This window comes from Taudactylus pleione, unplaced genomic scaffold (assembly GCF_031769625.1).
Source record: "Taudactylus pleione unplaced genomic scaffold, aTauple2 ptg000738l, whole genome shotgun sequence".
Taxonomy (NCBI): domain Eukaryota; kingdom Metazoa; phylum Chordata; class Amphibia; order Anura; family Myobatrachidae; genus Taudactylus; species Taudactylus pleione.
This window is the reverse complement of record NW_028285140.1, coordinates 1,814,909-1,826,698: the sequence shown is the minus strand read 5'-3', so window position 1 is coordinate 1,826,698 and position 11,790 is coordinate 1,814,909. Positions and strand designations below refer to the sequence as shown.

At 49.5% G+C, this 11,790-nt stretch overlaps 1 protein-coding gene across 6 annotated transcripts in view; it reads left to right on the top strand.

The window, feature by feature from the left end:
* Positions 1 to 921: 921 nt before the first annotated feature.
* Positions 922 to 11,790, top strand: part of CACNA2D4 (calcium voltage-gated channel auxiliary subunit alpha2delta 4) — a 512,905-nt gene continuing 502,036 nt past the window's right edge. For all 6 annotated transcript variants that reach the window (XM_088457118.1, XM_088457115.1, XM_088457117.1 and 3 more), the window contains exon 1: positions 922 to 1,091. In XM_088457118.1, the coding sequence (XP_088313244.1) occupies positions 1,009 to 1,091 (83 nt within the window). In that variant the 5' untranslated portion in view covers positions 922 to 1,008. The remainder of the gene's footprint in view (positions 1,092 to 11,790) is intronic.

The following is an 11,790-nucleotide window of genomic DNA, read 5'->3' as shown; positions in this document are numbered from 1 at the left end:
ATTATATATATGTAGTACAGTGATATAATGATAATACAGAGTAATGTGATATATTATATATAGGTGGTACAGTGATATAATGATAATACAGAGTAATGTGATATATTATATATAGGTGGTACAGTGATATAATGATAATACAGAGTAATGTGATATATTATATATATGTAGTACAGTGATATAATGATAATACAGAGTAATGTGATATATTATATATATGTAGTACAGTGATATAATGATAATACAGTGTAATGTGATATATTATATATATGTAGTACAGTGATATAATGATAATACAGAGTAATGTGATATATTATATATAGGTGGTACAGTGATATAATGATAATACAGAGTAATGTGATATATTATATATATGTAGTACAGTGATATAATGATAATACAGAGTAATGTGATATATTATATATATGTAGTACAGTGATATAATGATAATACAGAGTAATGTGATATATTATATATATGTAGTACAGTGATATAATGATAATACAGAGTAATGTGATATATTATATATAGGTGGTACAGTGATATAATGATAATACAGAGTAATGTGATATATTATATATATGTAGTACAGTGATATAATGATAATACAGAGTAATGTGATATATTATATATATGTAGTACAGTGATATAATGATAATACAGAGTAATGTGATATATTATATATAGGTGGTACAGTGATATAATGATAATACAGAGTAATGTGATATATTATATATAGGTGGTACAGTGATATAATGATAATACACAGTAATGTATGGACAGTATGTACACGGCGGCAGAGTGATCTATAAAGTGCCCGGGATTAGGCTGCCAGCAGCGGGGGGTAGGCAGGGGGCGGCCCCGGGCTGTGATTGGGCGGCCGGAGCCGGTAATCCCGGGATCGGATCGGGCAGATTATCTGCGATCAGAGGGATCTGTGTGAGGAGAGCGGCGCCGGCTCCGGGGAGACTCTGAGCGGACCCTCATGGCCTGACCCCCCGGGGCACGATGTGGGGGCGCTGGCTGCTGCTCTGCCTTCTCCTCCCGGTGTATGCGGGGCCCGGAGCCGACAGGAGGATCCCCCCTGACACGTGAGAGACTTCCCCGGACTGTGTTACCCCCTCCGGCACCCCGCTACCTGCCCCTCCGGCACCCCGCTACCTGCCCCTCCGGCACCCCGCTACCTGCCCCTCCGGCACCCCGCTACCTGCCCCTCCGGCACCCCGCTACCTGCCCCTCTCACCCCTCTATGTGCCCCTCTCCCCCCGCTACTTGCCCCTCTCACTCTTCTCATGACGTTTTTCACACCGCTAACAGCCCCTCTCAGTGCTAATCCCGCACCCCATAAACTGCTCCAACTAATACCCTCACCTAGCAAATTGCCCCAATACACTGCTAACACCCTTCACACTGCTAACAACTGCCCCCTTCACATCACTAGCTGCCCCCTGCTTCCCTTACCCTGCAAACACCCCCTCACACAGCTAACTGCCCTCTCATACTGCTCACTGCCCTCCCACACTCTTAACTGCCCCTCACACTGCTCACTGCCCTCTCACACAGCTAACTGCCCTCTCACACTGCTAACTGCCCTCCCACACTCCTAACTACCCTTTCACACTGCTCACTGCCCTCCCACACTCTTAACTGCCCCTCACACTGCTCACTGCCCTCTCACACTGCTAACTGCCCTCACACTGCTAACTGCCCTCTGACACTGCTAACTGCCCTCCCACACTCTTAACTGACCACTCACACTGCTCACTGCCCTCTCACACTGCTAACTGCCCTCCCACACTCCTAACTGCCCTCTCACACTGCTAACTGCCCTCTGACACTGCTAACTGCCCTCCCACACTCCTAACTACCCTTTCACACTGCTCACTGCCCTCCCACACTCTTAACTGCCCTCTCACACTGCTCACTGCCCTCCCACACTCCTAACTGCCCTCACACTGCTAACTGCCCTCTGACACTGCTAACTGCCCTCCCACACTCTTAACTGACCACTCACACTGCTCACTGCCCTCTCACACTGCTAACTGCCCTCCCACACTCCTAACTGCCCTCTCACACTGCTAACTGCCCTCTGACACTGCTAACTGCCCTCCCACACTCCTAACTGCCCCTTCACACTGCTAACTGCCCTCTCACACTGCTATCTGCCCCTTCACACAGCTAACTGCCCCTTCACACTGCTAACTGCTCTCTCACACTGCTAACTGTCCTCTCACACAGCTAACTGAACCCTCACACTGCTCACTGCCCTCTCACATTGCTGACTGCCCCCCTCACTGCCCCCTCACACTGCTAACTGCCCCCTCACACTGCTCACTGCCCTCTCACACTGCTGACTGCCCCCTCATACTGCTCACTGCCCCCTCACACTGCTCACTGCCCCCTGACACAGCTAACTGACCCCCTCACACGGCTAACTGCCCCTTCACACTGCTAACTGCTTCACTTAACCCGCAAATTAACCCTCACATCAATATCTGTCCCTTTCATACTGCTAACTGCCGGTCTCTCACCGCTAATTGCCCCTCCCTCACAGCTATCTAATCCCTCAAAACGCTAACTGCCTCCCTCATCCCACTACCTGCGTCCATCACCCTGTTTACTGCCCCATCACCCCGCTAACTCCCCATCACCTAACTAACTGAGCCCCTTAATCCGCTTACTGTCCCTGTCACCCCGCTAACTGCCTCTCTTCCCCAAATAACTTACTGCTAACTTCCCATCTATCCCCCTCACCCTGATAACTGCACCAACTAGCCCCCTCAACCCACTAACTGCTCAACTGCTCCCCTCAACCTGCTCGCTGTCCCTCTCAACTTTCTATCTGTCCCTCTGTCTCACTGACTAACTGCACCTCATCTACCCATCTGCCCCAACTACTCCTCTGTCCAACTGACTGCACCTCATATACCCACCTGCCCAACTACTGCTCTGTCCCACTGACTGCTCCTCATCTACCCACCTTGCCAACTACTCCTCTGCCCCACTGACTGCTCATCATCTACCCACCTGCCCCAACTACTCCTCTGCCCCACTGACTGCACCTCATATACCCACCTGCCCCAACTACTCCTCTATCCCACTGACTGCTCATCATCTACCCACCTGCCCATCTACTGCTCTGTCCAACTGACTGCTCATCATCTACCCACCTTCCCCAACTACTCCTCTGCCCCACTGACTGCTCATTATCTACCCACATACCCAACTACTGCTCTTTCCCACTGACTGCACCTCATCTACCCACCTGCCCCAACTACTCCTCTGTCCCACTGACTGCACCTCATCTACCCACCTCCCCCAACTACTCCTCTTCCCCACTGACTGCCCAAACATTTACCCACCTGCACCAACTATTCCTCTGCCCCACTGACTACACAACATCTACCCACGTGCCCCAAATATTCCTGTCCCATTCATTGCGCATCTTCTACAGACCTGCCCCAACTATTCCTCTTCCCCACTGACTGCTCATCATCTACCCACCTGCCCCAACTATTCCTCTGCCCCACTGACTGCTTATCATCTACCCACCTGCCCCAACTATTCCTCTGCCCCACTGACTACTCATCATCTACCCACCTGCCCCAACTATTCCTCTGCCCCACTGACTGCTCATCATCTACCCACCTGCTCCAACTATTCCTCTGACCCACTGACTGCTCATTATCTACCCACCTGCCCCAACTATTTCTCTGCTCCACTGACTGCTCATCATTTGCCCACCTGCCCTCACTATTCTTCTGCCCCACTGACTGGTTATCATATACGCTCCTGTCCCAACTTTTCATCTGCCCCACTGACTGGTCATCATCTACCCTCCTGCCCCAACTATTCCTCTGTCCCACTGACTGCACATCATCTACCCTGCTGCCCCAACTATTCCTCTGCCCACTGACTGCTCATCATTTACCCACCTGCCCAACTACTACTCTGTCCAACTGACTGCACCGAATCTACCCACCTGCCCCAACTACTCCTCTATCCAACTGACTGCACGTCATATACCCACCTGCCCCAACTTCTCCTCTTTCTCACTGACTGCCCAAACATCTACCCACCTGGCCCAACTATTCCTTTGTCCCAGTGATTGCGCATCTTCTACAGACCTGCCCCAACTAATCCTCTTCCCCACTGACTGCTCATCATCTACCCACCTGCCCCAACTACTCCTCTATCCAACTGACTGCACGTCATATACCCACCTGCCCCAACTTCTCCTCTTTCCCACTGACTGCCCAAACATCTACCCACCTGGCCCAACTATTCCTTTGTCCCAATGATTGCGCATCTTCTACAGATCTGCCCCAACTAATCCTCTTCCCCACTGACTGCTCATCATCTACCCACCTGCCCCAACTATTCCTCTGCCCCACTGACTGCTTATCGTCTACCCACCTGCCCCAATTATTCCTCTGCCCCACTGACTACTCACCATCTACCCACCTGCCCCAACTATTCCTCTGCCCCACTGACTGCTCATTATCTACCCACCTGCCCCAACTATTCCTCTGCTCCATTGACTGCTCATCATCTGCCCACCTGCCCTCACTATTCTTCTGCCCCACTGACTGGTTATCATATACGGTCCTGTCCCAACTTTTCATCTGCCCCACTGACTGGTCATCATCTACCCACCTGCCCCAACTATTCCTCTGCCCCACTGACTACTCAACATCTACCCACCTGCCCAACTACTGCTCTGTCCAACTGACTGCACCGAATCTACCCACCTGCCCCAACTACTCCTCTATCCAACTGACTGCACCTCATATACCCACCTGCCCCAATTTCTCCTCTTTCCCACTGACTGTCCAAACATCTACCCACCTGCCCCAACTACTCCTCTTTCCCACTGAGTGCCCAAACATCTACCCACCTGCCCCAACTATTCCTTTGTCAAATTGAATGCGCTTCTTCTACAGACCTGCCCCAACTAATCCTCTTCCCCACTGACTGCTCATCATCTACCCACCTGCCCCAACTACTCCTCTTCCCCACTGACTGCTTATTATCTACCCACCTGCCCCAACTATTCCTTTACCCCACTGACTGCTCATCATCTACCCTCCTGCCCCAACTATTCGTCTGCCCCACTGACTGCTCATCATCTACCCACCTGCCCCAACTATTCCTTTACCCCACTGACTGCTCATAATCTACCCACCTGCCTCAACTATTCCTCTGCCCCACTGACTGCACAACATCTACCCACCTGCCCCAACTATTCCTTTACCCCACTGACTGCTCACCATCTACTCACCTGCCCCAACTATTCCTCTGCCCCACTAACTGCTCACCATCTACTCACCTGCCCCAACTATTCCTCTGCCCCACTAACTGCTGACCATCTACCCACCTGCCTCAACTATTCCTCTGCCCCACTGACTGCTCATCATCTACCCACCTGCCCCAACTATTCCTCTGCCCCACTGACTGCTCATCATCTACCCACCTGCCCCAACTACTTCTCTGCCCCACTGACTGCTCATCATCTACTCTCCTATCCCAACTGTTCCTCTGCCCCACTGACTGCTCATCATCTACCCTCCGGCCCCAACTATTCCTCTGCCCTACTGACTGCTCATCATCTACTCTCCTACCCCAACTATTCCTCTGCCCCACTGACTACTCATCATCTACCCACCTGCCTCAACTATTCCTCTGCCCCACTGACTGCTCAACATCTACCCACCTGCCCCAACTATTCCTCTGCCCCACTGACTGCTCATCATCTCCAAATATTCATCTGCCCCACTGACTGCACATCATCTACCCACCTGTCCCAACTATTCCTCTGCCCCACTGACTGCTCATCATCTACCCACCTGTCCCAACTATTCCTCTGCCCCACTGACTGCTCATCATTTACCCACCTGCCCCAACTATTCATCTTCCCCACTGACTGCTCATCATCTACTCACCTGCTCCAACTATTCATCTGTCCCACTAACTGCTCATCATCTACCCACCTGCCCCAACTATTCCTCTGCCCACTGACTGCTCATCATGTACCCACGTGCCCCAACTATTCATCTGCCCCACTGACTGCTCATCATCTACTCACCTGCTCCAACTATTCATCTGTCCCACTAACTGCTCATCATCTACCCACCTGCCCAACTACTGCTCTGTCCAACTGACTGCACCGAATCTACCCACCTACCCCAGCTACTCCTCTATCCAACTGACTGCACCTCATATACCCACCTGCCCCAACTTCTCCTCTTTCCCACTGACTGCCCAAACATCTACCCACCTGTCCCAACTATTCATCTGCCCCACTGACTGCTCATCATCTACCCACATGCCCAAACTATTCATCTGCCCCACTGACTGCTCATCATGTACCCACGTGCCCCAACTATTCATCTGCCCCACTGACTGCTCACGTGCCCCAACTATTCATCTGTCCCACATCAACTACCTACCAGCCCTAATGATCTAGAACCTATAACTTCTCACCTTTGCTTATTCTCTGGCCATCTACCCCATCACCCTATTATTTGCTGTACTACCCTTCTGGTCACACTATATATATATATATATATATATATATATATATATATACTTACCTCTAACATATATCTATTTACCTCTAACACTGCATTTATTACCCCTGTAAATTGTAGCCACCAGTGCACGTCTGTGCGTCATCCCTCATCCCCATGCTGTAACCTTATATGCTCCCCTCCCAGTCACTGCCTGTATTGTAGCGTGCCCATTTACCTGTCCTGGGATATACACACTGGCGCCCTCTTATGTGTTAAAGTGATTACTGCACAGTCTGGCCTGCGTCCTGGCTCTGGTCACCTACAAAGCACCTACAGTACACACTTCTCGTATTATATGAATGATTGACATTATATAGGTCCAGTCCCTTATAGAATAATATGTATACCTATTATACATTGCAGGACCCTTGTGTCAGTGGCGCTCTTACCTGTCTGTCCACCTGACATATTGCTTTCTGCCCTACAATCTATCCAGCACATCCCTGACGGGCTATTCTTCTCTGTCTGTACACTCACCTGCCTGCCAGGTGTCCAACACCTACCTGTGAGCCGCTCCGAGCCCGCCCACAGACAGTCTCCATTAGATGCCCCCGTTCTCGTCCACATACCCCTGCTGTACATAAATCTCCCATTACCCCTCTTCCAGCCGCTTACTCTCAGTGTTCTGTCTGCGCCTGATCCCCAGGTGCCGTGTACCCTGTCATTACCGCACGTCGGTGTCGCAGCGACGTATTCAGGGAGAGGAAATGCTGCTGGTTTGTGACACTCTTTTACGCTGTTTGCTTTTATCATTCTGCAAGATGTGGGTTAAATGAAGACGGGGCTGTGTTAGATTGTTAACTCTTTTTCTGCTGGTCCCATGACGCTACAGATGCCGCGCGGTGTAATCTGGGCGCCCCCCCCCCCATCCATGTGAGGTTCCCTTAACTTGTTTTTCACTGAATTATTATTGTTAATGTTTCTGAGTAAAAACATAATTTGGCAGCTGCGGGAATAGGACCGGCTGTTTCCTGCCTACATCCTGCGAGTCCTCGTCTCAGCTCGCACAGAGCCTGGGAGGTGTGCAAGTGAGAAACATGGGGGAGGGCAGTGCTCCCAACTGGGACATTTGGCCCACACTCACGCATTGGGGACATGGTGGTAGCAAGAACACGCACACACATGTACCGAGTGCATAGCAACACACGGGGGGCAGACACGACAGGGGGATTAGACTGGAAATCATTTCTTTACGGAATCGATATTGGCAGACCCTTCATCATGACCTGTCTAATCCGCGACACAATGTTCTGCTCCCGTTTCCTCCAATAACCCCCCTATCACAGTGACTGGAGCTGATGGAGAAGGCGTTTTTGGATTACTTCAACTGAGACCCAATTACTGCAACTTAAAGTAAAAGAGAGACATTGGTTCAGACCGCGGTTTATTTGCGTGTTTCATGGTTGTAGATTGGGATTTGGTTATTCCGGAATCCGCCATGTGACCCTTTACCCCTCCTTAGCGATTTGGTGGAGCCTGATTGTTATTGGTATATCGCAACACTGCCGCTAGGAAATGGCAGGGAAAATGTCCGTGAGCGGATGTCGCCTTTAATTGCGCCCGGTCCTAAAATGGCGAGTGTCATGCATTTACGCAGATGAAGTACTCCAGCCCCTCCTGCTAATTACTGATGACCCACCATTAATAAAGTAACAATTATATTGGTTTATACTGGCTGTCATATTCGAAATATATCATTAACGGTAAAATGCTCCAGATTTCTATGTAATTATTGCCACAAAGTAGTAGCTACCATGCTGATGGCTTATTATGCAATATCTATAAACTACCAGCGTTTAACAGCATAAAGTGTAGAAAGGAATTACATTATCACTGAAGTATAAAGCACTACAGACAGATGATCGCATATATCCGAGTTTACGGCAATTTAAAAAATAGATTTACGCTATGGGCTGAATTAAATTTGGAGCGAAAAGCTGTTCTCGGTGAAACTTTGTCGGCGATGACGTAATTTTCACCAATACCACTTTTCCCCGTATTCAATTTGGCCGCACAAATGAGAAAAAAAAAACACCCAGCACCATGGCAAAGCCCCCCTAAGGATAACTGCATCTCAATTTAAAAAAAAAATACTTCAGGACACCCCAAAAAAGTACTTAAGTTTTTTTTTTTTGGGGGGGATTCAAAGTTGGGGGACAAATTTAAAAACTATCTAAATAGACTCCAGGGGGGTCCCCAAGTATGCCCCAGGTGTTTTTTTGATTGCAAGTAGTTGCTGCAGGTGGATTTTTCAAGTTTTTTAAAACTTCACATTAGCAACTTTAAAATATGCTTGCACCCATTTTCATGTACCCCAAATTTGATGGGACTACTTGTTTTGCCAAAAAAACCCTCCAAAATGCCATTCTTCACCACTTTTTACAACACGCAAAATAGCGCCTATTGAGACCATTTAAAGTGGCCAAATACCTTTAGCGGGGCTATTCGGGGGTATCCAGAGTGATTCCCCATGTCAGAGCATCTTTTGGGGGGTGTCAGGCTGATTTCCCCAAAAATGACAGCACTTTTCGGTGATTTCACTTTCGCCGGGTCCCGTTTTCGCCGATTTTCAATTGAATACAGGGATACGCGGGGACGCGCAAAATCTCTGATGACGGCGAAAAGTCCAGCAACTGACTTTTTTACTCAATTTGAATACGGGCCTATATAGTGAACCAGGAAAGTAACTGCAATCAGAGGCGGAAAAGCCTGTGGGGAATTCCCTGCCAAATAATCAGTCGGGTTCTTTTCTCTGACATCTTATAGTAGATAAAGATCGATAGAAACGCTCTGTGAAAATATATACACTGTGGAGACCAACATGTTAATCAGCCCAACTAATATGCTAATAGCACAGCGACTGGGGATATCGTTAATATCATTGATATCGTTAACAACCCGCGGGAGAGCATTAAGGGGGTCATTCAGACCCGTTCGCGAGCAAAGGACGCTCGCAAACGGGTCGATGTTGCCCCACTGCGCAAGGGAGCTCCGTCGTGCGCATGCGCGAGACCCGGATAGCGACGGGCTCTCCCGTCGCTCCGGGTCTCGCACCAAAGGGGGCGTGCTGTCGATGTTGATTGACAGCACGCCCCCTTTGGTGGGCGTGCCGGGGGCGTGACTGCCAGACGGAGGCGTTCCCATGGGAACGCCTACCGTCTCAGTCCGGCCCCACTGACATCAGTAATGATGTCAGTGGGAGTGATTTTGGCTCTGATAGAGCCAAAATCACTCCAGGGCTTGCGGAAGCGAGAAGCCAGGAGGCCGCTCCAAATTTCAGGGCCGTCCCAGCTAAATTTGGAGCGGCCTCCTGGCCGCTCGCATAGCTGGGGGTGACCACCCACAGATTATGCAAGCGGCCAAAAAGATGGTCGCGATGGTCAAAGACCATCGCGACCATCGGGCTTGCGACGAGACCCTGCGGTAGGGTCTCCCTGCCACAAGCCCTGGAGTGATTCTGGCTCTATCAGAGCCAAAATCACTCCCACTGACATCATTACTGTCAGTGGGAGTGATGTCTGTGGGGCCGGACTGAGACGGTAGGCGTTCCCATGGGAACACCTCCGTCTGGCAGTCACGCCCCCGGCACGCCCACCAAAGGGGGCGTGCTGTCAATCAACATCGACAGCACGCCCCCTTTGGTGCGAGACCCGGAGCGACAGAGAGCCCGTCGCTATCCGGGTCTCGCGCATGCGCACGACGGAGCTCCCTCCATCGTGCGCATGCACAGTGGGGCAACATCGACCCGTTTGCGAGCGTCCTTTGCTCGCGAACGGGTCTGAATGACCCCCTAAGTTCATACACACTGGAAAATTGATTTGATGATTTGAACGATATATCGATCAACAATATCGTTATCGTTCATAAAAAAATCATAAAAATCGTCCAGTGTGTACGGGGCTTTAGTGTCAGGCCCTCTGATAAATATACCTATATATAGAATTCAGTGCTACAGTGCCCCCTTATGGCCAAATTATTAACTGTCACTACCTACTGCCTAGTGATGTCACCGGTGACTCCTAAAAACAGAATGTTTATTTTGTCCCTTTAAACAGCCACATGGGCTAAATGGGTGCTTTGTTTAAGGAGGACAGCCGTCCAAAATATTTCTGCAGTACCTTGCACTGTGCTGGAGGTCAACTCATAGACCCCCCTCTATGAGGCCTATTTATTTTTTGGCTGTTTGAGGTTAGGACACTGGAGAGCATTATGGGGGATATCCCGGTATGTTCCAGGCATAGCTCTGATTGTAAACTCATAGAGCTGACGGGTACCTGAATGGGTGCCCTCCATACCCCCCACATCAGGGATGTTGGTATCCCGGGTATACCATCATGCCTGGAACATACCAGGAATAGTGGGAATCCCAGTAGATATTGGTGTAAGAGTTATACCACAGTGACCAATCAGATGCATTGTTGTAACTTGCACTAGACTAGTGGGATTTTTAAATGAGCACAGGTGAGTTATGTGTGTGTGGCCGGGTCTGGGCTGGTCCCACCTGCACTCACAAACATGAGATGTTGGGGGTACCATGGGACTGGGGATGGGTAACGCTGCACTATACGGATACATTGATTGTTTTTTTCAGTATCTGGGCCCATAGGGGTAAATTGATACCTTGGGTAGATGTGCACATGGAGCTTTCACTGGGAAGGTGGGCTTCCTCTACTGGGGGCTATATAGCAGTGCAGCCCCTCCAACCATGGTAATTACTCCTTTGACTGAGCAACTGGAACCGGAATGTTACATAACAGAGGGGCATATGCCTCAGAGAACCATTAAATTGTACGTCTCCCCTCTCGGAGATCCCTGGAGGGAGGTCCAGGAGGCGACCACATTATTGCGTCATTATGTCGGCTACTTGTTGTGCATTGACACAGATTGCAGCATCATACAGTGCGGGGCTTAGTGATGACACCGGACTGCTCACTTTTACATGCAACAATAAGGTGAGACGAAGGTGTGGAGATGGCGATACAGGGCGTCCTCTGCGTTCCGGACATCAGATATTGTCCTTGTCGATTAAGGGACCACATTTAACTCATCTATTTGCACTTCATTGACAATCGCTTTTCTAGGCGCACTTTCGACCAATGTAATAACAAAGAAATAAAAGTTCTGCATATGATAAACACAAAACCGACGTCCCTTCCTCTAAAGATCATATAAGACATATATAAGGTAATTCCAAGCCGCGTTTTAGGGGAAAACGTGA